Source organism: Tubulanus polymorphus, chromosome 7, assembly GCF_964204645.1.
Source record: "Tubulanus polymorphus chromosome 7, tnTubPoly1.2, whole genome shotgun sequence".
Classification (NCBI taxonomy): domain Eukaryota; kingdom Metazoa; phylum Nemertea; class Palaeonemertea; order Tubulaniformes; family Tubulanidae; genus Tubulanus; species Tubulanus polymorphus.
Genome location: NC_134031.1, coordinates 7,665,492 through 7,692,052, shown reverse-complemented (window position 1 = coordinate 7,692,052; position 26,561 = coordinate 7,665,492). Strand labels below are relative to the sequence as shown.

At 36.9% G+C, this 26,561-nt stretch overlaps 1 protein-coding gene across 2 annotated transcripts in view; it reads right to left on the bottom strand.

Annotated features, from left to right (window-relative positions):
• LOC141908888 (uncharacterized) overlaps positions 1 to 26,561 on the bottom strand; it is a 79,790-nt gene that overhangs the window by 52,449 nt on the left and 780 nt on the right. Inside the window, exons 2-3 of one of the 2 annotated variants that reach the window (XM_074799154.1) lie at positions 19,696 to 19,771; positions 10,303 to 10,357 (exon numbers count right to left, since the gene is read on the bottom strand). In XM_074799154.1, coding sequence (XP_074655255.1) covers positions 10,303 to 10,307 — 5 coding nt within the window. In that variant the 5' untranslated portion in view covers positions 10,308 to 10,357; positions 19,696 to 19,771. Of the gene's footprint in view, positions 1 to 10,302; positions 10,358 to 19,695; positions 19,772 to 26,395; positions 26,468 to 26,561 lie in introns of those variants that run through there. The other variant, XM_074799153.1, reaches the window with a different exon arrangement.

Sequence of the window (26,561 nt, the reverse complement as noted above, 5' to 3'; positions counted from 1 at the left end):
TTATTCAAGAATTTTTGATGATTGCAGCTCATCGTATACATGGACACATCAAACTATGATAAATTCTTGGACATTTTCAAAACAATCAAAACGGATACATGTACTTCGTGATAAACACACGCAGAATTTAACAATCCGCTAGCCTATGCATTAATTTCTAAGCAATACGGAAATTATATGATACCTGACAACCATATCAGCTTGATGACGAATTTGTGACATGCATATTTCATACTTCAGAGTACGATTTTGAACAGACCTGGAACCAGTTTCTGTCCACATACACAGGTCTTTCAGGTCGGCTCAACTTGGGCCGGTCTGAAATTGAACGGAACAATTTGGAGTGCATTTTTTTTACAAATGTGAATGCTTGGTCTGTTTCAAATTGGAACGGGCCGAATTTAGTTTAAATAATCTAGTGTGAACGCGCCTTTATGTTGATCGTGCCGGTCCCACGCTGTCCGATAATTTATAATCATGTCTGCCTTAAAAACAAAATCTGACGATGAAGATTATGAATTTTTGATGCTGGGTACATTTCTCTTGATGATTATAACAGGGATTCATTGATGGGCTTTAGTGATTAATTATTGACGACCTATAAATGAAAATATTTCCTAACTTGAAATCGGATGGTTTGCAGCATTATCACCAAGCAGAATTGAGCAGCTGTCAAATAATGCATACTGCATCAGTCATACAAATCAACATCGTTGATAAAAAGCATTGAAAAAAAATCATCTTCATTTTGTCTATAGATAACACATTTACGATAAAGGAGTACAGTTGCCCTGGAGAATACAGTATGCGTTAGTAATTTCATTACTCTTAACTAATCAATAATCCTGTTGTAGAAAGGAATAATGATTCATGATCCACTTGAACTATAGAATACTGTAATTAATGAATGGTGATTGAATGAGCTTCATTTCCCTCAACAACCAGGAAATCATTATCCCAAGGTCCCTGTTAATAGATCTAAGGCCAAAAACACCTCGTTTCTCATTTGTGGGGGGGGGGGGGGAGGGACATGGTCTGATTTATAATGACGGAATTTGTCTATTATAAAAAAGGGCAGGCGGATTCAGTTTTCAATTTCAATTTCCAATCATGTTTACCTAAAATCTTTAAATCACGCTTTCCTATGAAAAATAGATTGAATTCAATTTAAAGCCTAAAGCATGATTCTAAAAACAAAAGCCAGCCAGCCTGTTGGTATTCGCGTTTGAGAAAAAGCTATTTTACTAAACCTCACCTTATGCAATCGTCAAAGATAGATTTTCCGTGGTGCAAATGAATGTCCTCCCGCAATGAATCAACAGAAGATTTCATGGAAACCGAATATGAAATTTTTTTCTAATCGCAAAATAAATCCAGAAGTAAAACAATAGACAATATCAAAGTTTCACGTGAACACCTGATGATATCAACAGCTAACCCAATCATAGAGGAGACTTCCCTCTCCGATTGGCTTCTTGACACTAATTCTAATCCACAAGGACCTAATTATTTGTCAAATGGGTCTGGCTATTATGCAATTATTAGGAAGTTATTCAAAAGTATACATATACAGAACCGAAGCTAGTGTCACTGTAAAATCTATCAGTTTAAAGGACCCAATTTTCGACACAAAAAAAACCCGTGAATTTCAAATTAGAAATAATCATGGTAGTAGGGTGATGTTTTGGTGCTTGGAAAAATGAGACACGACGTCATCACCTGCAGTTGCGCGACGCCGGCAGTCTCGGCATAGTCCAACAGGGAAATGAGATTCACCTGATGAATGATGGTATTCAGTATTCACGCATAGAATCACGAGCTCGAAATCAGTTCGAAATTGCTGTAAAAGCACTCTTCAGTTTCCTGTTGACACCAACACGAGTTCCTGAAGACAGCTTCTTTTACTTGATGTATTAGGGCCTACATGAGTTTGCCCTTTTCTAGGAATATGGATCCCCGTAATTCTGGAGCCCCACTAATTCCGGATCCCCCAAAATCCGGCGAAACATGAATTTCAACTATTCCCACATTCCCACAGGGCTTTATGTCACAATTTTTCCAAAAAGTTATTTTTTATAGTTATTTCCATTTTTGATGAAGTGATTCTTTGAAATTAGCTTTCTTTATTTCTCCTATCATTTAAATTCAATTCATCATAATTTTCGCTCCTTCCTAATTGTTTTCTGCAGTCCAAAATTTGTGTGGACAATACTTGAATAATGAAAATGTTTTCTTTAAATGCCTCTAATGGAAAAATATTTCCATATTTTTTTCCCCTGAGCTCTTTTTCTTGAAAAACTATATGCAATGAACAAAGGCCTGAGCATCGACGAATATATATTACAATTGATTCTTAAGGAATTGTTCTGTAGCAATGATGTATAAAAGGATGGGCGCGCTGTGAATCTCGATACTGGCGCGCTACGGCAATGTGGCCTGATTTTCGACGTGTGCGACATGTACTTGCCTCACTAGCAACTGATCTAATCAGTTGCTAATCCGATGTCTGCTTAGCTTACGAAATCAACTGAAATACAGTGAAACTTGCCATGAAACGTGTCATGCGTCGGTGGGACAATCATTTCATTGAGGGCTAATCCAAATGACAAATTACGCATGCAAATTATGTTGGAAACGTAAATCGGGACTCGAAAATAGAAACAACTTAAAAATCTGACGACTTATCTGATGATAACTAGAAGCGAGTCCGACATTTATTTGATCATCGCATTTCGTTAACAACGGTTCGTATGAGTTTCAGAGCCACCTCCCTAAACATACCGTTGACAATGCGGTACAAGAAAAAATATGATGACGACGAATTCAACAGCGGAAAAATTGCACTGACAATTATGCCGAAATACCAATAATCGGCCGGTAAAGGGGGACAATTCTCAAACCAAGTTCGCATGGCATTATATATCGTCGAGATAGAGCTGGGCCTTTTAAAAAGCATGAAAACTACGAGCGATAACGCCATTTTAGTCGCTTTCATATCGATATATCGATTCTTATCCTTACCGCCGTGCAAGGTGAAATCTTCGTCCCGTTTAGCCTGGATTTTTCGCAGTTTTATTATCAGAAAAGTATCGAAAACGATCAACAATAAAATCGGCAGGTATTCCTTTGACTGTGGCATGGCATGAGAACGTTGAACGTTGACTTATACATCGTCTGCAATCGCTTCGATTTCTTTTTCAGGAGTTGCGTTTAAAGTCGAATCGTGCAGTCGATACAAAAACACATAATTCTAACGGTAGCAAGATAAGCCATTTTCAAGCGACTCGAATCGTGTTTCCACATCCGTCCATGAGCGGATGACGCTGTGGTCTGATCTACCGGATGCGCGCTAAGTTACTAAAATAGATTCTACCTTTTGTCGACTGTAGCTTAATTTTAACAGCAGAAACATACTATGAAATTCGAGCTATTCTATGTAACAAGAGCCCCAAGGGGCACTATGGCCAGCCTGTCAGCTTTTCATAAAATGGCAAATGATGATGCATTCTGTGGGTTGAATTAAACAAAATACACTTCCAGCTCAATACCTAATAATTTACACAATATAATCGTATAATACAATCGTAGTACAGACAGCGACTGGATCTGGCAGGAACAAATACTTCAGATTAAATATTTTCAAATATTTCAAATTTTCTGAAATATGCTCAATAAAACAAAATTGAATTGGATGTGATGTTTTAATTTGTTCAATAAAGTAAAATTGAATTGGATTTGATATTTTTTGCTGAATAAAATTTGATTGAATTTGTAGTTTGAGCACATGGCTAATTAGCATATCAAGGTTATTTTTCCGATTGGAGAAAAAGCTATTTTTCCAGGACTTTGCACAATGGTCAATGATATTTTCTGTAGTGCTAATCAAAGTATTCCTCCCAAAAACCAAATCAACTAAAGCTTTCACAGAAATCGATCTTGAAATACAATTTTAGATCTTAAAACAAAACCCGGAAGTAAAACGGTAGATTATACCGCGGGTTCACTTGAATACCTGCTGAACTCTGCGGCTAAGCCAATCACAGAGGAGTCTTTGCTTTCTGATTGGCTTTTTAAAACAGATATTTTTGCGATCAGATATTCGCAAAAAAGCTCATATTAATTTTAACGAGGCCCTCTTTCAAAATTCAGGTACGTAGAGTTTGGAGAATGGATAATGCTTTAATGAATGATTTGGATGAATATATGCTCAGAGACAAAGAGCCTTTGCTCTGGAAACCATGTCATTTAAATTTGCTCCATTTGTATAGTAGTAGGCTCAGCCTACGGCTGGCCTAATAAATTGATGGCAGATGATTCACAGGCGCGGCGTAATAGAATTTACCAATCGCAGTTCAGATTTTAATGAATTCCTCCAAACACTGGAATATCATCTACCAATACATTTAGAACTAATAACTGCAGTGACCTTGTTAATTCCTGGCATTGGCCCCAACAGCAATCAAGCCACGATCACACAGAGACGATTTGGCCCCGGCAAAATTGGCACAGATCAGGGCAGAGTCAAATTTTACCTGTGCCTAATTCAGAAGCATGTCCACGTGCAAACCACTCACAGTGCTAACCATACTAAACAGTGCTCAAAGTGAATCACTTTTAGAACCCATTGCAATTCACACGCAACGATTTGACCTGTGTTAAAATTTTCTAGGGCCTGGTCTGAAATTTTTGGCATTGGCCAAAAATGCTTGTGTGACCGTAGCTATAGTTGCCACACCGGACTGGGTGGGTCACCACAGTGGCCAGACACACTTGGCCAACTACGGCTCACTGCGCTAGTGGTTAGTGCACAGGACTGGCATGCTAGAGGTTAAGGTCGAGTCCCGTGATAGCTAGATTGAGGGTTTTACCAGCTAGCATTAAAATCTCTGAGAATTTTTTCCTGAGTCAAGAATAGACCTGCATAGAACTTTGTTTTGTTCATGACAATTCGTTTGATTGCACAATAAACCATATTACAGTTGCTAGCCACCATTTTGTTCAGGTACTGATTATTTTTTCATCTTTTCTAAAAACTACTTGCGATACGTGCTTTATCATAATTCACCAGTTCTTAGATGGACTTCGGTAACATTCAAACTGTGTGAATATTAGAAAATATCAATTGCATAAAACTATTTTCTCAAATTCTCAACAAGGCAACATGAAAAGCGATTAAAAAAAAATGTGACCAATTTTTGTCACTCGCATTAAATTTGGGGGACTCAACTTTGAAGTTCATTATTTCTTTCTCAAACAATTCACAGATCGTTCAGAATATCAGGATGTTATACCCAATGAATTCTATTATAGCCGCTAATGAAGACAGCCGCCACATTAACTTTACATTAAACATCCGTTTAAGACTTATCCAAACTGTATCCATGGAGACAAATACAGACTGACAAATCAGATAACATCATTCCAAGCAAAGTGTATTGCTATAATGACTCTAAGACTAAGAGGGCATCTCAAGACAATCAAACATTATCTAAAATCCTTGACATATACTAATGTTAAGTATATATAAAACTAAAAGGCCCAAGAGAAGACAGGACCAGCTGTAAAATGCCACTTTGAAAGAGAATATTCGTAGAGTAGCCGTGCTAACCTGGTTTAAGATAAGTAACAAGACGGGTAGTACTATATAGGTTAACTATTTATTTGACGCACAAGCTTTCGCTAAATATGTATAGAAGCTTCATCAGGTGGATGAGAGTAACAAGTCATTCATTCACCTGATGAAGCTTCTATACATTAGTAGCGAAAGCTCGTGTGTCAAATAAATAGTTAACCAATATAGTACTACCCGTCTCGTAACTTACTTTGAAAGAGCCGAATCAATGTATATCTAAATTTTGTGGTCTGGGAAAGACGTAGAACGTCACTGAGCAGTCTCTCTAACAATCTGGCCTAGAAAGGGTTAACAAACTTCTTTATTCAATAAGGTATAAATGACAAAGGCATTATTCTTATCTGATAGGTGGCACTACTGGAAAACAACATGAGATAACCAGTCAAACTATACGAAATTCTACGTTTCACAGGTCCCCAGGCCAATTTATGTAAATAGTTATATTGCATTGTTCTTTTCTATTTGCTTTTGCTGTATATGTCTTACTTGTAAGGTCAGTATTGGGATAAGTCAATCTAAAATCACTTCGTTATAAATTCTAATGACTTATTCTAAAAAGTCTTAATATTCTTACTATTTCTTTAAAATATCATAAGTGACATTTTGTACATAAACATTTATCAAATATTCAATCAATTTTTATTAAAATAGAATACTCAACATAAAGGTTTAACATGTGGTCACATGTTTAAATTGTTCTGAAATGTTCTCATAATATAAATATAACGTAAGCATGATTATTCCTCCTGCACCTGAATAATGTAAAAAAGAAGTACTTTTATCGGATATACATTTTCATGTATGATATATACATGAAACTTTTTCTTCAGGATTGTATGTTCTAATTGGATGAATAGAAGTATTTATATCAAATTGTTTCAAGTTGACTTCAAAAATAAATCTATAACATTTACTCAAAGTATCATAAATTACATGAATAAAGATCGCTTTGTAGTTGTTGCTAGTGTGCGCGAAACAGTTTTCAGCTTCAATGTCGCTGATAAATTGCTTTCAGTTTCGATGTCACTGATAAATTGCGTAGTTGTTGCAGTGTACTTGTCGCTAGTGTAGTGTTGAATAACCAATTATTGCATTGTCAATCTCTTAGTCTCAGGGAACGTTGTCACCTTCTCGGGGTTCTATTCATTACGTTCAAGAGCCAGCTTCTATAAAAACATACTAACTGACAATATGAAATATAAAATCATATTTAAAATTCTTTTGGGGCCATTTTAGCAAAAATAATATACATGTATACTTTTAATCGCGCTGTTGTTTTAATTCACCATTAATCAATTATTACTCACACAATCAGTTAGACATCTGTCAATTCGACACCTGTGATAACAGTTTGTTTTGTAATTAATGGTGTGCTCAAACATGTCTGTCAACTTTTATAGTATTATATAAATAGAATGTAAATCCATGAACAGCAGTTGAGTTTGAGACGAGTCTTGGAGCCTGATACATCTTGCAGGCAAATTCCCAAGCTACTCGATTGAGAATCTAAAGAATAAAATCGTCTACGTTAAGTGCTGAAAACTACTAGCTTTCTCATTGTTGCATAACTCAGGATTTAATCGTAGCTGGAGCTTCCCCGAAAGACGAGTTAGAACAATTAGTTTTGTTAAACCATTATATACATGTATATTATTTATATTATGAGAACATCTATGAAACCATCGTTGATATCAAGAAATTCGATTAATTGTTGCTCATTAGACATAACAAGCAAAAAGGAAATCTGCTACAGATCACAACCAAAAAACTAATTAATACGGGAAAATTAATACGGTAACAGATAACTACAGATTTTCACTACAGGCTAACTCACATATCGAGACGGCAGTAAAAATCAGTCTCAAAGATACGCATTAACTCATTAAAAGATGTTTGAAAGGGTGATATTTAATGCCTTAGCCTAGAGCGACTGCAATATCAGACATTGACAAGTCAACCGAGTATGTTACTTCAACATTTGCAAACTATAAGTCAGTTCGAGAAATCAATTGAATGAATGATTTCTCTTGGTAGATGTATCTTCAGGCATTTAGCGCATCAACAATAAATGCAATGCTTTAGTCGAGAAATTTTCAACACCGAAATGAAAGCATATTCGAATGCAGATTTGGGGTTTCACAGACCTGGTATCTACGTGATAAAACAAGAAGGGACTGTCCAGCTCAGATTCAAGTCATTAGTTTCCGCGGCCCAATTTCATAGGTCACTTTAAAGCAAATAGTTGATTTTTAAGGTAAAGCAATCGATTACGCCATAAAAGTTTTCTATAAGAATCATTATCAGTTTTTTGAGATTTAAACAATGAGCCTATCGTCTTATATAGCTCCGCTGTATGATTTGAAGAAATAGAAGCTACATACCTAGTGGTGCCCCCTTTTGGCCAAATCCAAAAAAGGCTCTGTACTTTGTAGGTATTGGTCCATAGAACATTCATACCAAATTTGGACTTGATCTGATTAAAACTGTAGGACTAGTAGCGATTTGAAGAAATAGAAATTCCACCCCAAGGGGCGCCCCTGGGGCAGGGGCGGATCCAGGGGGATGGGTAGACAGTATTGGAAGGAAATTTAAGGGCACCTTTCTGATCTTAGGGCACACCCAGTATCCAGGTCAATGCGAGCGCCGAAGGCGCGAAGTCCTTAGAGGGGGGTCCGGGGGCCCACCCCCAGAAAATTTTGAAAATATGGTACCATTTAAAGGCTTTTAGAGGGCTTCTAGAGGCTAGCAGAGCAATCCAGAATAAACGAATTCGAGACAAGATTTCAACAGATGCGGATAAAAAATGAAGCTGGCGAACCCATGAAAGAATGGTTGTCGCCAACTTCGCCTAGTGCCCCTATAATCTTTAAAAGTGCCCCTTAACAATTATACAGAATACGGCTAAGTGCACCTTCATTGTTAACAATCGGCAAAAATTGCCTCGTCTTCACATTTATCCTTATGTCGTGTACCATCTTCCAAACCAAAAGTGCCCCAAAAATTTTAAGAATTAGGCAAAAAAGTGCCCTTTTCTTCAACATTTTCCGCGTATAGTGCCCTCTTCTAAAGTACGAGTGCCCGTTTAGCCCTCCCTGAAAAGGCAAGGACAAGGTGCCCTCATCTAAAGCATGAGTGCCCCTTGCAAAAGGAAAGTGCCCTTTTTAATTTATCATGATTAAAGGCTTTACAAATATGATTATCTCTCCTCACTTTCTCGGCAGCAGTATATACCGATTAATTTTATAATTATGCCCGGATTACGGACACGGAATTAGCGGTTGCTGAAATAATGCCGTCAAAAATATTGCCGGTGAAATTTCGAAGGGCACTTAAAAATTCTAGACCGTATTGGGCAATATGGCTAATATGGTCTGGATCCGCCCCTGTGGGGGAAGAATCCAAAAAATGGCTCTGCAACTTCATAGGCCTTGGTCCATAGAACATTCATACTAAATTTGGAATTGATCTGATTAAAACTGTAGGACTAGTAGCGTTTGAAGAAATGGAAACTCCACGCCAAGTTTTCGGACCAATGCTTTGGGGAGTGTTTTACCTGATAGTTATTGAAAATTTCAACAATTTTAGATCAGCTCTTAAAATCTATCTTCATATTCAAGCTTATGGTAAGCCACACTTTTATGATGTATAAATGATTTCTGAAAAAGTGCCTTAGGACAATATTTTATTGAATAAGGCACCAGCTCACCAAATTGAAATTGAATTGGATTTGATATTTTTTGCTGAATAAAATTTAATTGAATTGGATTTGATCTCTGCTTAAAAGAATTCAATTGGATAGGCAATCTAAACACATAGCTAATATAAGGCATATCAAGTCATCTGTGCCATTATACAGCACCAACTTGAGTAAAAGGTATTTTGCCAAACCCTTGCACAATCGTCAAAGATTAGTTGTCTGTGGTGCCAAAAAATGACTTCCTAAAAACTATAAGATTTCAGAGAAATCGAACTTGAAACACGATTCAATTTTCAATCTAAAATAAACCCGGGTCTAAAACAAGTAGACTGATACCGCTGGTCAACGGGGCACCTGCTGATGTATCTGCAGCTAACCCTACACAGAATATTGTTCAGTTACGATACAATTTATGTTACAACTGACACCTACCAATACGCAAATCATTCTGTCACATCATGGACTCGTCGTTTTTGAGTCCATGGTCACACGTAATCATTCATTCATAAAAATTCCACACATGCAAAGATCATGATTAACGACACGATTTCTGCGCTTAGAAAAACACATGCGGATGTTTTTACCAGTTCAAAGTGAACCCCGTTAAAAAAGTGCCGAGCATTTCACAGAATTTTGTCATTCCCTGACGATTCCATAACAGGTGAACTATCGTTGACCAATAAAATTCCGTTCAGTTCGGTATTCCGCGATTCTCGTTCCGTTGCTACACTTTCTAAATCTTCTGGACGTCCGATCAGCAATATCATAGATAACGGGTATATATTTACAACTAAATAGTATAGGTATAGGAAAATACCACAAATGTTGATGTGTTGATTAAATGGGTTCCTGGGCTGTTCTAAAGAGTTTTCTAGATTGAGTTACCGTCGGCAATACAACAAATTCAATATTCTTCTCACTCAAGTAGATATTTACCCCAATTGATTTCTTTTGTTAAACAACGAGTACTCACCTCATAACTGCTGCTAACCACTTCAAAATTTATTTACCAAATCAACAACCATTCCCTACAACGAAGGAAGATAGATTTAACAATTATCACTAAGCACTGAATAGCGGTAACCACAGGTAACAGATGAAATTCTATGCACGGATATTTCAATCGGCCGAAAGCCTGTACCATAAAATGCTGCGACCAAATCATCGACCAGAGATCATTTCATTATTTCCTAAAGTTGGATAAACGTAATAGCGTAAATGTAACATGGAATAGCAAAATTATTCAACCTTGGGGTGACTACAATGATTCAACTGTATTGTCCATGAAATTGCAGTTCCAATGCACCGCAAAATGGTTCTCTTCAGTTCCTATTCCTTGTTTCCAATCCAGATTACAGGGCATCCAAGGAAAAAAATTGTCAACAAGCAAGAAATTCTAAAATGGGCTTGCTGACATGGTTGGACTGAAAACTTGCTCGGTGGTTTTGCATTTCTGTAGTAGAATTAATCGAACTTTGAACTGATTGATTTTTAAAGAACTTAGAGATCGGTGTTGTCTTACATCGTTACATGAAATGTTACACCCGGGACTGGGGATTGGAATGATTTTATTGTAGACCTGAACCAAGTTAGTACAAGCTTTTAGATAGTTGTTATTTGAATATTGTAGTGTCTTAACAGAATCTATCATCATGTTGATAATTGCTAGATTACTTATCGGATTGTGTTGAAATGATTTTGCTGTATACAAAAATTTACAGCTGAAAGAAAAAACATGACTAACTCAAGTGACTTCAGGTGAAGATAAGCGAACACGAAAATTGATAGGAGATACGATTTTTTGACGCCTTATAATTATAAAACGTTACCATTATGAAACCTAAACAATGTTAATCATTCAGCGTCATTTTACAAACGACAACCATAAATCGATGTGCAAAACATCACAGTGCACACATACAAGCTGTTTGGCGAAATATTATTGACAACAATGTAGAATGGCTTCCTGTGATTATATAATGAGCTCTATTTGAACCTCAAAATGTTATATTGCATTGAATATCCTTAGAAGATGTATTGTAATAGTAAAGGATGTATGATTATATCAGAAGCGGCAGGCATAAATAGAAATGATAGGTAAATCAGATTATTCGGTTAAATGGCAAATGTATACACGATGCGGAAGTCTGATATAAAAGTCAGACCCTGACATGGGGATGCTGGTGGAATGACGAAGCTATCTACAATCTGTGTAGGGCCGGCGTGAATTTCATCAGCGGCTACAAGTGGTCAATATAAAAATGTGTAAACATATAGTTTCAATATTCAAATGTTTTAGAAAATATGTTCGATATTAGGGGTATGCAGGTTTCATGAGATTAGCAATGTATAATATCATAGCTGTCATATATATGGCTCCGCGTCCTCTGATGGCATGTTTATGAGTTGACCATTCAATTCAATTCTTTATTGATCCTTATTACATTGAAATTCGGGGATAAAATTCCCAAATTTAATAAAGTTACAAATTTCAAAATAAGAAAATACAACATACAAGACACACGGGTCATTCAAACCATAATAACATAAACAAGTTATTTTAAATGACAATGTCTACTTCAACCCAGACTCGGAGACTAGGATATCGAGTGATATCGGGGACCGGGCCGGCTGGCTACACGATATGCTCAAAGTAATGATGAAGCAGACATTACAGCTCTTTCTTCACCCATGGAGGCAAGTGAATTGAAGTCGGTAGCAAGTTGACAATTTTTAATACGAAAAAAATTAGACCAGTCGAAGACCTGTATCATCTACCCAATCGCCAAATCTCATAATTCCCCAAATTTCTTAAAACTTCGATTTCAAATTTACAATTCCACATTAGCTTATCCAAGAAATTCTACATTTTTTTCCCAGGCGTCAAATAATTTATTAAAATTAATTTTCATGTTCTTTTCTTAATAAAGACATTAAGCAAATATAAGTTGCATTTCCTTCAAATGACAATCCACTACGATCATCCGATAAAGTTTATTGCCACCATAGACTACTGCCCTCTGGCTCTTTGAAGAGACAGGGAACCAGTTTACCAATTCAATTCAATTCAGAATTTATTTCAGAGTAAAAGCGGTTTTTAAGTTTTAGATAAACTGAAAAATATAAATGTTCATACAGAGATTTTTCAAATGGCTGCTAACGCAAGCACCCAATGAAAGTAAAAGAAAATTAAAAGAATTTTTCTAAAACGTGAAAGTAAATGTTTTATTATGAAATTTTAATTGTGTCAATAAAGAATGAATTGAATTGTCAGCAGCAATATGTCGCGCATGAATACCAATTTCAAGACTGATCACGCAAGCTCAACCAAGGTTGGTATGCGCTGCTTAAATAACAAAAACGATTAAAAAAAATCATAAAACAATGAACACGACAACCGATATAGCCAATATACGAAAGGAACCTAGATTTTATTACAGCATTAAATGTGTGTTAATATCAGAGCCCAAAAAGTTTCTAACGAAAGTTATCGACTCCCCTAGCAAGTTATCAATCCGTGTGACAGCAATATCGGCTTGCAAGCATGCAAATATTTTCAAGCATGAAAATATGAATTTCGTTGATACACGTCATAAATCAATATATTAGCCGCGATCACACGGAGACGATTTGGCCCAGGAGAAATTGATCTATTTGTATTTGCACCTTGCACATATGGCACATGGGCACAGTGCCTTGTAATTATATGTACAGCCCTAGGCTTGCCCTGTGTCCCTCATCTTATGTATTATATTATATCTTGTACAATAATCTTGGATGACATAAAGATGAAAATAAATCATATCATATATTATATTATGCCCATCCTCGATAATGGGTACCTCAACAGAATTGTCATACGACAAGTAGTTTAAAAGATATATCTTATTCACAGGATCGAATAGGCTCTGGAATCATCAACGTGGTAACCTTGACAACAGATTTTAGCAAAAGTGCAATTGTTGCCATGGTACTGAAAGTCTGGTTCATACACCCCAAAACGTACCCTACCCCTGTAAAAATTTCAGCCATATATCATTTCTGGCTAACGAAATACCAAATTTCAGTTTTGGTGTGCCGGATTAATGGTTTATAGAGCATCAATTTGATTTTAAAAGCTATTCGACTTGAGAAATCATGTACCTCAATGTACAATATAAGGTGAAACGGAAATGGCATTGAAAATCCATCGGCCAGTAAATAAGCACAATCAAAAACTCATCAATTTCCCGTATACTGATAAATAGCAATGTTCAATTTCGTGCAATCCGTTTCCGACTGACATCGCCGACCAATCGCATTTCAGACTTATAGCGATATGTATAACTCACATTATCCAATACTCTGACAGCCGATAAAATTCTATCAAATAGATTGGCGAACATTTCATAGCTCATTTCCGTAAAACGTTCGCGCTGTAAGTGATATTATGTCGTAGACACAAAAATTCATCACACCTGATATACGTACATACACATACATAGAAGAGAACACAGATGTGGCAGATTATACAACTGATTGAATTTGAGGAAACCCAAGATTTACCTCTTGCGCCAATAATGAGAAACCGACTGAGTTTCGACTTGTCACACACACTGATAATCATTTCTGGCTGGTGCAGCCAATCTGACGCATGCATGAGCGTAATAGTTGCTGTACCAACTCGCGAGAAAAACCACTCGAACCACAGGTGTTCTTCAGGCCAGAACTTCAAACTTTTTTGATTCAGTGGCCGTGAATTAATCAGGAGCATTTTAGAACGAATAAACACAGGCTCGTAGCCACGTTATTGATCGATTTTTAACATAAGTGGACTCTTTGTAAGGTGCACACACCAAAGGCAATGCTCACAGTTCAAGGCCATCTAAGGAGTTCAATGCCAGTGTTATATACCTACAGGCCTATTGAACCGGGAATACATAGGACAAGCCCTAATTTTTTTTCGATTTCTGAAAATTCATTATTCAAATGAAGCCCTTTTTGGATATTGCATGGTTCGTCATAACCTGCTTAATGCAAAACTCACCACCGTGTACATACGTACTGGGTATGGGGCACACAACGCTATTCTCAATGAGAAATTTTCATTTACCGAATAAATGGGATGACATTAGTTTGAATTTGATAGTCACCAATACTCATCACATAACTACACAGATATTATCTGCAATAACAATTAATAGTGTTTAGATTTACAATGTACCTAAAATAAATTAACTAATCTTAACAACAGGGCTGTCAACCTCCTCTGACAAGTGCTATCAGTAACAAATTGAATTTCATACATTAAGATTTCATCGAAATATCAATGAAAATGTTCATATTAATCAGTAAGACCCTCAGTAACATCTTTCATATTTCTGTATGCATCAAACAAATCAAATCAGCATTTCTCGTAATCAAATCATAACAACTACTGGGAAAGTTTGCAGCTCTGTAATAGATTCATAGGGTAGATGAGAATCATATTCAAGTCAAAATCAGACATGATGCTCTAAGCCTACCCTGTGATATTCTGAAATGAACTACTTTTTGAGGGATGGAATCAAACTGCAAACCCTGACTTAACTCTAATTCACAGAACCAGGATATTAAAGAACGTCAAATATGAATTCATTTCCAATTGATTAACTGCCAAATGTTTCTACAAGCGCGGCACCGTAACTATAATTCATCCTTTTCAATAATTCACGTACCGGAGGTGGGGTATGCGTTGTCCAAACTGAAAATTATAACATATAAGCGCGACAATCGCAAGGGCAATTATCAATCGACAACTACGTACAATCAACGCGACAGTAATCATAAGCCTAGACTACGAACAACGTACCTTACTTATGATTAACTGAACAACGCATTCAAAACGATCGCTATAAACGGACAACGTTAATCCCCTCGATTCTAGTGTGTACGATGGTATATCATCGTGAAACACTATGTCTGCTACTGCTGCTGCTGCTGCCGCCGATGTTGTTGTTGCACACGTTCTCTCCGGTTGCAGCGGCAGACCGTACGACATGAGCTATACTCCATTCTTGAACAGACGCATCCTTCTATTGACATGAAGGCTGCACAGAACTGGTTATATACGGTATACAGATGTCATTGATAAATAAGATTTACCAACGAGCCACCCCGCATAGGAGCTACACCCACGGGAGAAAATTCAATTCGACCAATGAAATGTATTCCCCTGACCACTGATACTGTAATTGCTTTGCTTAAGCCTGATTTTATTTGTGTACACGTTATGTATCAACCGACCAACTATGGGCACAGTCTGATGTCGCAGGAGAGTGCCTCATAACAATAAGAAAGGCGGAATACGTAAGCTGCATCTACACAGCTTTTTTAGCACCTTCTAATCTTAGTCCGTTCAATTTCAGGACGGATCAATCTAGAATGACCAATAAGACGGAGCCAGGTCAGCTCTAAATTCTAAAACATACCATTTTTGTATGTGTGAAAATTCGCGTTGAATAGCCTGTCAATTGCACTGATTATGCGACTATACCTGGGCCAGTGATAACGGACGATTTCAAAGTATACGAAGATGGAATGTAGAAATTTTGCTGGCAATCCTCAGGTTTATTGAACGCAACAATTGAGAGCAGTGACCATGTGAAAGCAGCGAGCTGAAATATCTCTAAAATCCGTAAAAAACTTTGAATATCCTTTTGACTGATCTTGAACAACTTCAGGTTGAGATTACGCACCAGAGGGATTTCCCACTATGCACTGCCATTTCATTGAACTCCTAGAAATTTTGAGTGCCGATTTAATTCAATTCACTTTAACCGTCATAAAGGCAGAAAATGATCCCAGAAAAAAATCTGAAAAGGACAATTTGTGTAAGACAAAGTGACAGTCTTGTCGAAACTTCTGGCGAAAGGGTATTTTTCCAGTTATACAAGGGTAGTTCCAGAGTACCATTTGCTGTTAAAAATTTCCTTAAAAAAATTCAATAGATTACAAATGTGGTAATTCCGACATCGAGCTCACAGATGCATTATCGTAGTATGAGGAGAAAAACAGTGGATTTAATATATCTTCAAGCTTCAATGTGCATGGGCTACATCCTGTTCGCGTAGTATTGCATATCATGATTTTCTGGGATTTCTACGGAAATTAATACATAACCAATGTCCGTGCCCATTTTCATAGAAACACTACGCCTACATCAATACCCAGAACCTCAGGGACAAATAATCATATAGATCACAAACTTAATGAAAGACAGACAAACTAATTATTCTAACATCCAAGAGGTCAAACACTGAAATTCAGGTATCAAATAATATAAACCTGTGCATTGTGACTTGGTTTATGATCAAGAAGGGTACTGGCAGCATATACCAGATGGCGCAACAAGACACTTAGTTATTTATACATAGAGAACATTATTTTTGTTTGGCACGGTGTTATAACACAAATGTTTTTTATCTTGGGCCAAATTTGGTCTGTGCCAGATTAGGCTGGGCCAAATGTTCATATCGTTGGCAAATGGATCAGTGCCTGTTTGATATGGGCCAAATTTGGCCCAAACAAATATGTTGGACCAGACCCATACCAAATTTTACCCAACGTTCACTTGTTCAGGAAGTGCGATAGCATTGTTTTGATATTACTTTATCGTCATGAGTGTGATTTTTGGGAACACGCTTTCTTATTGAATAGAGGCCAAAATCAGTCTGGCCATAGCTAGTTTGGCCCAAATAGTCTTTGTGTGATCGCAGCTTTAGTAAGCGCAGTATTGACCACCACAATGTGACAAAAATTTAGAATTTACCACCAAAGATCAAATGAACTTAACAGACACGGAATCGAATAAGCCCTTCATATGTATGAACAAAACTATTGTTACTGTAAGTTTAAAACCCACTACATACAGAATTTAAAAGTTAAAAATCAAAATTATGTGTCAAGCATTAAAAACAAAATACACCACATTTTGATCTCTCACTAGAGATTATCGTCAGGTACGATAAATGATAAATAAAAATCGATTTTAATCTTTCCGAGCGTGGCTATTCTACCATATCGTTATTGTAATTAAAAGACATTCATACTTTGAAAATAAAGTAATAAACATCACATATCAAACCATAAGTCTATGTGATAATATCCACAAGATCAATAACATCATCTCAGTGGTGAATGAGCTGATTAATTATTCAAAATCAATCTCCGTATAACTGTACTTATGTACTTATGTATTAAATGTACAATCAGTATCATCGTGCTAGTCGTTATGATTTGATACAGAATAGTTACAACGATAGCGGCCGGATTACTACTGGCCGGTTTATGGCTGGATATCGATTGGCTATCGATCGGTTAGAGGCATTACAGGCTTGCGTGTTCGCATTTAAACTGGAAATTCTTACATAAATTCAGATGCCTGAGAAGAATATATCCGGTTTAACAAATAAAAACCCACAGTTAGAACTATAAAACCAGTTTATTTTCCTTAAAGTTTCGAGGGTTTAACTAATGTTTTTTGTTGCTCTGAAGGAAAATAAACTGTTTTTACAGATCTAACTGTGGGATTTTATTTGTTAACGCTACACTGAGATTGATATCAGTCAATTGCAGTCACATCCGGTATAGGCGTAAGTGAAATAGTTTGAGACCGATAAGTTGGACTATAAGTAAAGTTAAACAAAATCGATTCCTTGAAACGACAATAGACCTAATAAAGTTGACACCTCAAAAAAAGGGAGGATCTGCCAGATTTGCTCTTGGTGTATCAATACTGGATTTTAGATGGCACCAGTGGCAAAGCTGGTCTTCATTTGAACTTTTTTGATGCAACAGATTTTAAACCATCAACCATCGACTGGATGTGAAGAATATAAGCATAGAATGGCCAAGTCATTAGTCCAAAGACTTGGTTTGAAGTCCAGGTATATCTGCTAGAAAAACCCATAGAAAATGTTACACATATAATGCCTTCAGTAGGAAAGTTTAGACAATATTTTTGTTGAAATAATATACAGGACTGCCATTGAAAAGTGATCAGTAACAAATGATTTTTTCAAGAACATTTCATCGAAATATGGAAAAAAATATGAAAATCGATCAGTCATCAATGGTAAGACACTCAGTAACATCTTTCATATGAAGGAGACATCAAAAATAAAATCAGTATCTCCCAGGAAAAAAACAGAAACAAAATACTGAAAACGAGCAAGCCGTACAGTCATCAATGGTAAGACACTCAGTAATATCTTTTATATGAAGGAGACATCAAAAATAAAATCAGTATCTCCCAGGAAAAAAACAGAAACAAAATACTGAAAACGAGCAAGCCGTACAGTCATCAATGGTAAGACACTCAGTAATATCTTTCATATGAAGGAGACATCAAAAATAAAATCAGTATCTCCCAGGAAAAAAACAGAAACAAAATACTGAAAACGAGCAAGCCGTACAGTCATCAATGGTAAGACACTCAGTAACATCTTTTATATGAAGGAGACATCAAAAATAAAATCAGTATCTCCCAGGAAAAAAACAGAAACAAAATACTGAAAACAGCAAGCGTTGCCAGCTATAAATGTAGCATTATCAATTCCTAGATACCTGTAATATATATGTAATACATCTATTCACAAGATGCAATACTGTGATGTACAATATATCGCGCTTCACTGGAGACTAGTAATTCAATAACATTCAATAATGAATATATAACATAGTTGTCTTGAAGCTGATATTAAATCCTCGACCAACCATTATACTGTCCGTGTTAGTTATATTGTTAACATGAAATAAACACGAAAAAAGTAACAATAAGGTTTTTAGGTTTGTTTGCTCACTACTCGCATTCTTCCTAACGAGACACTAACATTGTTACTCTAACCATGAAAAACGAAACTCTTTATCTTAAGAGTCCATGCTCTAACCAATAAGTGATGAGTGGATCATATGACTGACGAAGGTTCCCGACATGTGATAATTTGATACAATTATCAATTTTTTCACCACTAGCTGCGTTGTGGGTTTGGTTTTGTATGTTTCTTGTTTAGCATTCGTAGAACTTGACATCGAAACGCATATTACGCAATTTTGTTTCTTGTATCAACCTTTTTCCTGCGAGCTAGATTTTAGATGAAATTCATTTGTGCAGCTTCATGGGACTGAATTTTCAAAAATAAATTCTTTGCAAATCCAACCTCAAATGAGGGTGATTGTGACTTCATAAGCGTCATAAAATGAGTTTCATCGAATGGAAGCTTATTTTGAATGTTAATATCTATGTCAGGCAGTAGAACGGCCTTACTGTCCAAGAACAAATTCACGTGACATGAATTCTGAGTTTTAATACAACGTTCGTAACCAATCCCTTAACCAGATATCTTACTTTAGGTTTCGACTCCCACTTAGTGAAGGCGGATAAAAAACCGTTGATTATCTATCCCCACCATTCACACCGTAAACTGAAAATAAAATGCAGATTCGTGCGTGTTAGCTGTCAAGCGATGCGAAGGCGCAGAGTGACTTGCGTTCAAAATGAATACATAAAAATTCTGTATCAAGTCATCCTCCTCAACCATTGATACATTGATTAGAGAAACTTCATGAGGGAAGACAATTCTAAGAATATTTTATCTTGATGAAGGAAAAACTCTTGTAGAACACTGAGAGAAAAAATCACTAAATCTTATCGGTACAATCTGCACACTGATCTGAAAGAGTTCGCCACAGATGATTCTTTATTTGGTTGGCCCCACCATTTTTTGATGCCATAAAAACCTGTACAATTACGTTTTTATACATTGCGACCTGGTTAGTGTTACTTAAGGGGTTCTGTGTGAATCGATGTGCACTATGTCATCAATTGGTGTTTCAAAATAAAAATGTTGGCATTTATTTCGTAATTGAATATATTACGAAACTCTTATCTTATTTTCGATAAATCTTAGTAATTATGGTTGAGACAATGTGGGGGGGGGAGGGCTACGTCATCAATACATATGGGCTTGACTGGTTACCAGTCAATTCAATTCAGTTATCAAAATATTCAAATCCAAATCAACCTTATTGATACATAATTGATTCATCATATGATTTACATTGCATTATCATTGTTAATAATATTAAGCATTATTTGTTATTTTTCAAGGCGTCAATAAACTTTCAAGTTAGTTTTCTTGTTCTCATTCACTTTATTTCGGGATATTCCTGACTAAAATCTAAGAATTATGAGAGCCTATCGTAAACAGGCTAGCATGATAACACAAGATTCAGGAGCCCTATATCCAGTCCAAATTTGATAGAAAATGAGATTTGAAAAGCATTCAGTGGAGGACGGATGAATCCCCTCTTGCCACAGGAACAGCCATCAGGATCACATGCAAATGATTCGGCTTGAGTCAAACTGGCCAGGACCAGGCCAAACATATTCGGCCCACGCCTAATAAGAGAGCGTGTTCACGTAGCCTATGTTAATCACTCATTACTCTAAAATGCTATCTAAGCAATGCTGTGGTCTGCGAGGTGAGTCACTTCCAGCATCAGCTAGCGTTTACCTGGTCCGATGCCAAATCGAGCCCGCTTCAAATTCGGCGCCATTACGAATGATTTGCCTAGCTCAAAAATGCTAGTGTGATCGCGACTTACGTTAGGCTATTATCGTGTGAAAGAGTCGAGGAATCGGCAGTTTTTCCCTCTACTTCGTACTAGCCATCTCACTTCATACATGTATGCGTATGATAGATAAACCTTAGAGCGCTAAGAATAAATCATGATGAATTAATCAACAAGATTATTATTACTAATTTACGGCCGTATACACACATATATATACATATATACCACGGGAACAGAAACCGATAGTGAAACCAATTGATGATGTCTAGTCATAACAACCGATGCATTGACGTCATATCCGTGAAACAAACGATAAATATCAATTCCGGCCCCGACGCGGATGCAAATCGATCACATTATTACGTCTTATAGGGTTTCTTTACGATTTCGGGACTACGAGCTAAGCTCGATAAACTGCACGAAACCATAGTAACTAGAAACATTTAATATACGATCAAACCGGCTTTATTCCGATCATAGTTTAATCGAGATTTTGATCCAATCGGGATACATTAAATAAATCAATTTGAAATATGTTTATTACGGATTTCTCAAATATCGGATAAGTTTCTTAGGCGACAATTGACTCTGATTACTTAAGTTTCTGTATAGGGGCGGTGTGGCCGAGTGGTTCGAGCGTTCGACTCTGGGACGCAAGGTCATGGGTTCGAACCCCATACTTTACCAAGTAACGCGGTGTCTAGGCAAGACGCTTATCCTAATTGCCTCTCTCCACCCAGGAGTAAATGGATACCTAGCCTGATGACTCCTAAGCACCTAGCAGCTGCTCGGATGTTACATATGAGAGATGACTGATAAATGGTTAGTTAAAGACTGGGGGTAATGATACCAATTTAATGGAAAGCCCTGTTAAACATTGAAGTATCACAGTGAAAAGGGTGCTATAGAAATTAAATAACTGTTACTATTATAACTTTCGCTGTCCAAATATCTATCTAATGAATGGATCAATCTCATCACATACAGCCAGAATAGTTTGATAGTCCGTGATCAATGTATATCCCCCTCCCTGGACTAACCCTGGCTCAAGTTAGCACTGACCTTGAAATTGAAAGCCCAGCACGACCTTGAGACCTTACACTCGACTACAACTTCCAATTTATGGAATTCTTTTCCCCCTCAAAATATGGTTGGGTAGAAGTATACCATCCAAATGACTAGGTGATTTTCAATCAGTTTTTGATATGCAGTTTTAATGCATAATAGAGGGATGACAGTGCTGTGAAAACCATATCCGTAATAATTGGAGTAATTGGGAATTTGAGAAAGCATTTTTTCACCTCATACAAATCAATTCAGTTAACCATGTTCAAGTTGAATGTTTCGGAAGGGAAACAACATTTTCTCTGACTGACAAAGTTGGATTTTCTTTTTAACTGCAGCATAAACTAGGGGTCCAGGGACACCATGCCCATTTGGGTAATGGTTTGAAATGCTCAACTAATCTGACAATTTCACTATTCAATACGCCAGGTAAATATCCAGAAACCAATGACCTAACTCTTCACAATCATAGAACATTTTATGCGCAACAACTTTGCAATGGCATGTGGTAACAAAATATGCATGGGTGATAATTCCACTATTCAACACCCCCTGGTGGCCAAATATCGCCATTGATTTCATAGTACACATCATGAACTACAACTGCAATTGATAGTGGTTACAAAATATGCATAGGCTAGCTACCACAATAGATAAACAAATTGTATATAATTCAATTCCCTGGTTATGAGAACAAAAAGTGGGTTATCCCATTCCATGTGAGAAGAAGTATCAATAGTGGCAATAGCAATGATTATTAAATCTCAAGACCGTTGATTAAAACCTGCTGACATTTTCACAAAAATCATTTTTCCATATGAATGAGGACTGGTGACACTAAAATGGCTGCCAATTGCATGAAAATTGAATGAATGAAAAAGCCCTTCCCAAAATATACCCATTATGAATTTCATTGAAGAATGCTAAACCTTTAGGGTGCTACAGGTCTCCGAATTCAGGCCAAAAATTACCTTCCTCGGCATAAAAAAGCTCACAGGATGGCCATCTTGCGTCCGGTCAACCCATAATTAATATTGAAAGATCAAGATAATTGATTAAAGCCTCTTCACAATTTCCCTTGAAAACTTCAAAAATAAGTAACAAGAAAATTAACTTTAATAAATTATTTGACGCCTGCGAAAAAATGTAGAATTTCTGGGATAAGCTAATGTGGAATTGCAAATTTGAAATTTGAAATCGAAGTTTTAAGAAATTTGGGGAATTATGAGATTTGGCGATTGGGTAGATGATACAGTCTTCGACTGGTCTAATTTAAAAAAAAATGTCAACTTGTGACCGACTTCGATTCACTTTTGCCTCTAAGCTGGTCTGCAACTTCATTGCCTCCATGGTTGAAGAAAGAGCTCTTCTGATGTCTGCTTCATCATGACTTCGAGCATATCGTATAGCCAGCCGGCCCGGTCCCGGGACCCGGTTTGGCTGTCACTCGATATCCTAGACTTGAGTCTGGGTTGAAGTAGACATTGTCATTTAAATAACTTATTCATGTTATTCTGTATGAATTACCCGTGTGTCTTGTATTTTGTATTTTCTTAGTTTAAAATTTGTAACTTTATTGAATTTGGGAATTTTATCCCGGAATTTCAATGTAATAAGGATCAATAAAGTATTGAATTGAATTGTCACCTTATACACATGCCATCAGTGGACGCGGAGCCGTATATGACAGCTATGCCATTATAAATTGCTAATCTCATGAAACCTGCATACCCCTAATATCGAACATATTTTCTAAAACATTTGAATATTGAAATTATATGTTTACACGTTTTTATATAGACCGCTTGTAGCCGCCGATGAAATTCACGCCGGCCCTACTCAGATCGTAGATAGCTTCGTCATTCCACTAGCATCCCCATGACAGGGTCTGACTTTTATATCAGACTTCCAAATCGTGTATACATCCGCCATTTAACCGAATAATCCGATTTACTTATCATTTCTATTTATGCCTGCCGCTCCTGATATAATCATACATCCTTTACTATTACAATACGTCTTCTCATGATATTCAATGCAATATAACATTCCGACGTTCAAATAGAGGTCATTATATAATCACAGGGAGCCATTCTACATCTTTATCAATAATATTTTGCCAAATCGCTTGTATGTGTACACATAAACCTGTGACGTTTTGCACATCGATTTACGGTTGTCGTTTGTAAAATGACGCTGAATGGTTAGCATTGTTAAGTTTCATAATGGTAACGTTTTATAAGGCGTCAAAAAAAACTTCTAAGATTCTATACTATAGATGGACGAATGGACAGCAGACATGAAGTGTACACAATAGCCCACATTCTTAACCACGTATCATTTTGGAGATTTCAGCCTCCATCAGTACAGCTACGTAGATGCCTTATCTATCCTGTGCAATACACAATTATCATTAATTTCATCATTCTCTACAACAATCAATGGTATAGGTTTTTTCGTGCGAAAATTACAACAGATGTTACATCCTAGATACAACGGAAGGATGGCCGGTGCCATGACAACAGCTCATATTTTGTCTACCGGCAAATGATAAATAGAATTAAATAGATAATTGAACGCATGATTAAATAGGTTTTTCTAATAAAGCAAACTTTTAGCTTCTACATGGGGTAAATCATCTTCTAAACTGAAATGTGGCAAAGGCCATGTATGCAGGCAGAATCGCTATCTTATTTAGCACAATCATGCTTACAAGAAATTTAAGCTGCTGTATTGGACAATAATCAATGCAAGGTTGGACCTCCACTCGGCCAACTGAAAAGCTAAGTTTCGAAAACATTCCTTTTGATATGCAGCAGGAGGGCTGCAACCAAATACTTATAAGAGGGCTCAAAGCATTTAAAGAGAACCCATGATCATTTGAAATAGAAAGGGGCCTAAATATTTCTAGTTTTTATAGCTCAGAATTTCATCGAATTATATGTAAATAAGCAAAACAGTAGAACACAACAAGAAAATTGAAATGTAGCTGTGTTCAACAGATTTTAGCATTCATCTGTGTTTGAAAATCATATGGCAGTAGCTTACAACTGACTTCACGATTTATACATAGGCTATGCCTGTGACTGTCCGGGCAGCTTAACGCTTAACAAAATCTCTTGCAAGGCTGCCACATTGGATGTCCTTTCTGAGCAGGTGGTGGTTCTCTTAAGTCTTGAGCCGAGCCCTTTAAAAAATCTCAGCAAGTTTTTATGGGATGATAATCGAACGCCACAGCTGGCCCAAATGTCTGCCAAGAGCCTCAGGCCGAGGCTATATCACTAGGCCGAGGCTATTAAGACTGAATTTACACATTCTTGTCTGTTCTGAAAGACTATACGATTGGCCCAGTTAGCAACCAATTCATCCGATAGGCTTATAAGTAGACCTTAAACTAAACATCCAGACATGGGGCGTCCTCAAACTACTGCGCGACATCAAGCACCTGGACCAGATGGCAATCCAAATATCGTCCTGAAAGGATGTGCTCCAGCCATCAGTCAGATATTCACTAAAATCTTCAAACGATCTCTGGATACTGGTCTCTTGCCACGGAACTAGGCGCTCACGGCAAATATCACATGTGTCCACAAAAAAGGTGATAAACACCTAGCGGAAAACTTCGCCGCCATATAGCTCACAAGCATTGCATTAGGCTAAAGGCATTAGAAGATATTAGAACACATTGTATGTCGTCATCTCAGAACCTGCTTTGATGAATTTAATATTCTCATGTAAGACACAGCTAGTGACCACAGTTAAAAAATTTGTATCATCCATAATCGTGTAAGATTTTAATGATGAATAAACATCGAATCGAATCAATAGGTACACATTTCTATACAGTGGCATTGGAAGTGCAACGACTGCAGTGGTGAAAACCGCGGCAATAATTAACTAAATAACTTTTTTTTCTTTGAATACCATGTTTTTGACGAAATTGAAACAAATTCGCTGCAGCTAAATTAAAACCTGTCAATCAGCAATTGGCCGAGGCGATCTAAAATTGCTTCCATAACGCACCTGCTAGAAGGACAATTCATCATCACAAGAGCTGATTACGAAAGCTCAAACCCGGTGGAAAGATGCAATGTAAGTAACATGCGTGGAATCGTTGTCCCACACACAAACAACGACCACGCCAGAAACAAACATTCTTTTGCGTCGGAACCGTGAGTTCAGTGGAATGACCTGGAAACAGAATGGTTGGCGGCCGAGTTCTGTGAACTCATCCACTCAATAGATATTTTCACCATCTCTCCAACGTTGATATCTAATGCCAGAAAATACAGATAGACAGTGCGAGTGAGGTTCTTCTAATTTCTACCCTGTACATCTTGCGTCATTGTTTCTAATTTACTACGGAGACAAAGTGTACATATATTCAAGGAACAACTATTACTTACCTAGAGTCCCAGAATAAACAAGAGCAATAATAGCGGTGTTCCCGTAAAAAAAATTCTGCCTTTGGATAATTTGGCGCTGTTCGCCTAATGGACGGCAACACTTTATGGAGGGGAAATTATTTTCATTTCATCATTCTGACTAGTCATGTAAACCGAAATCTAATTC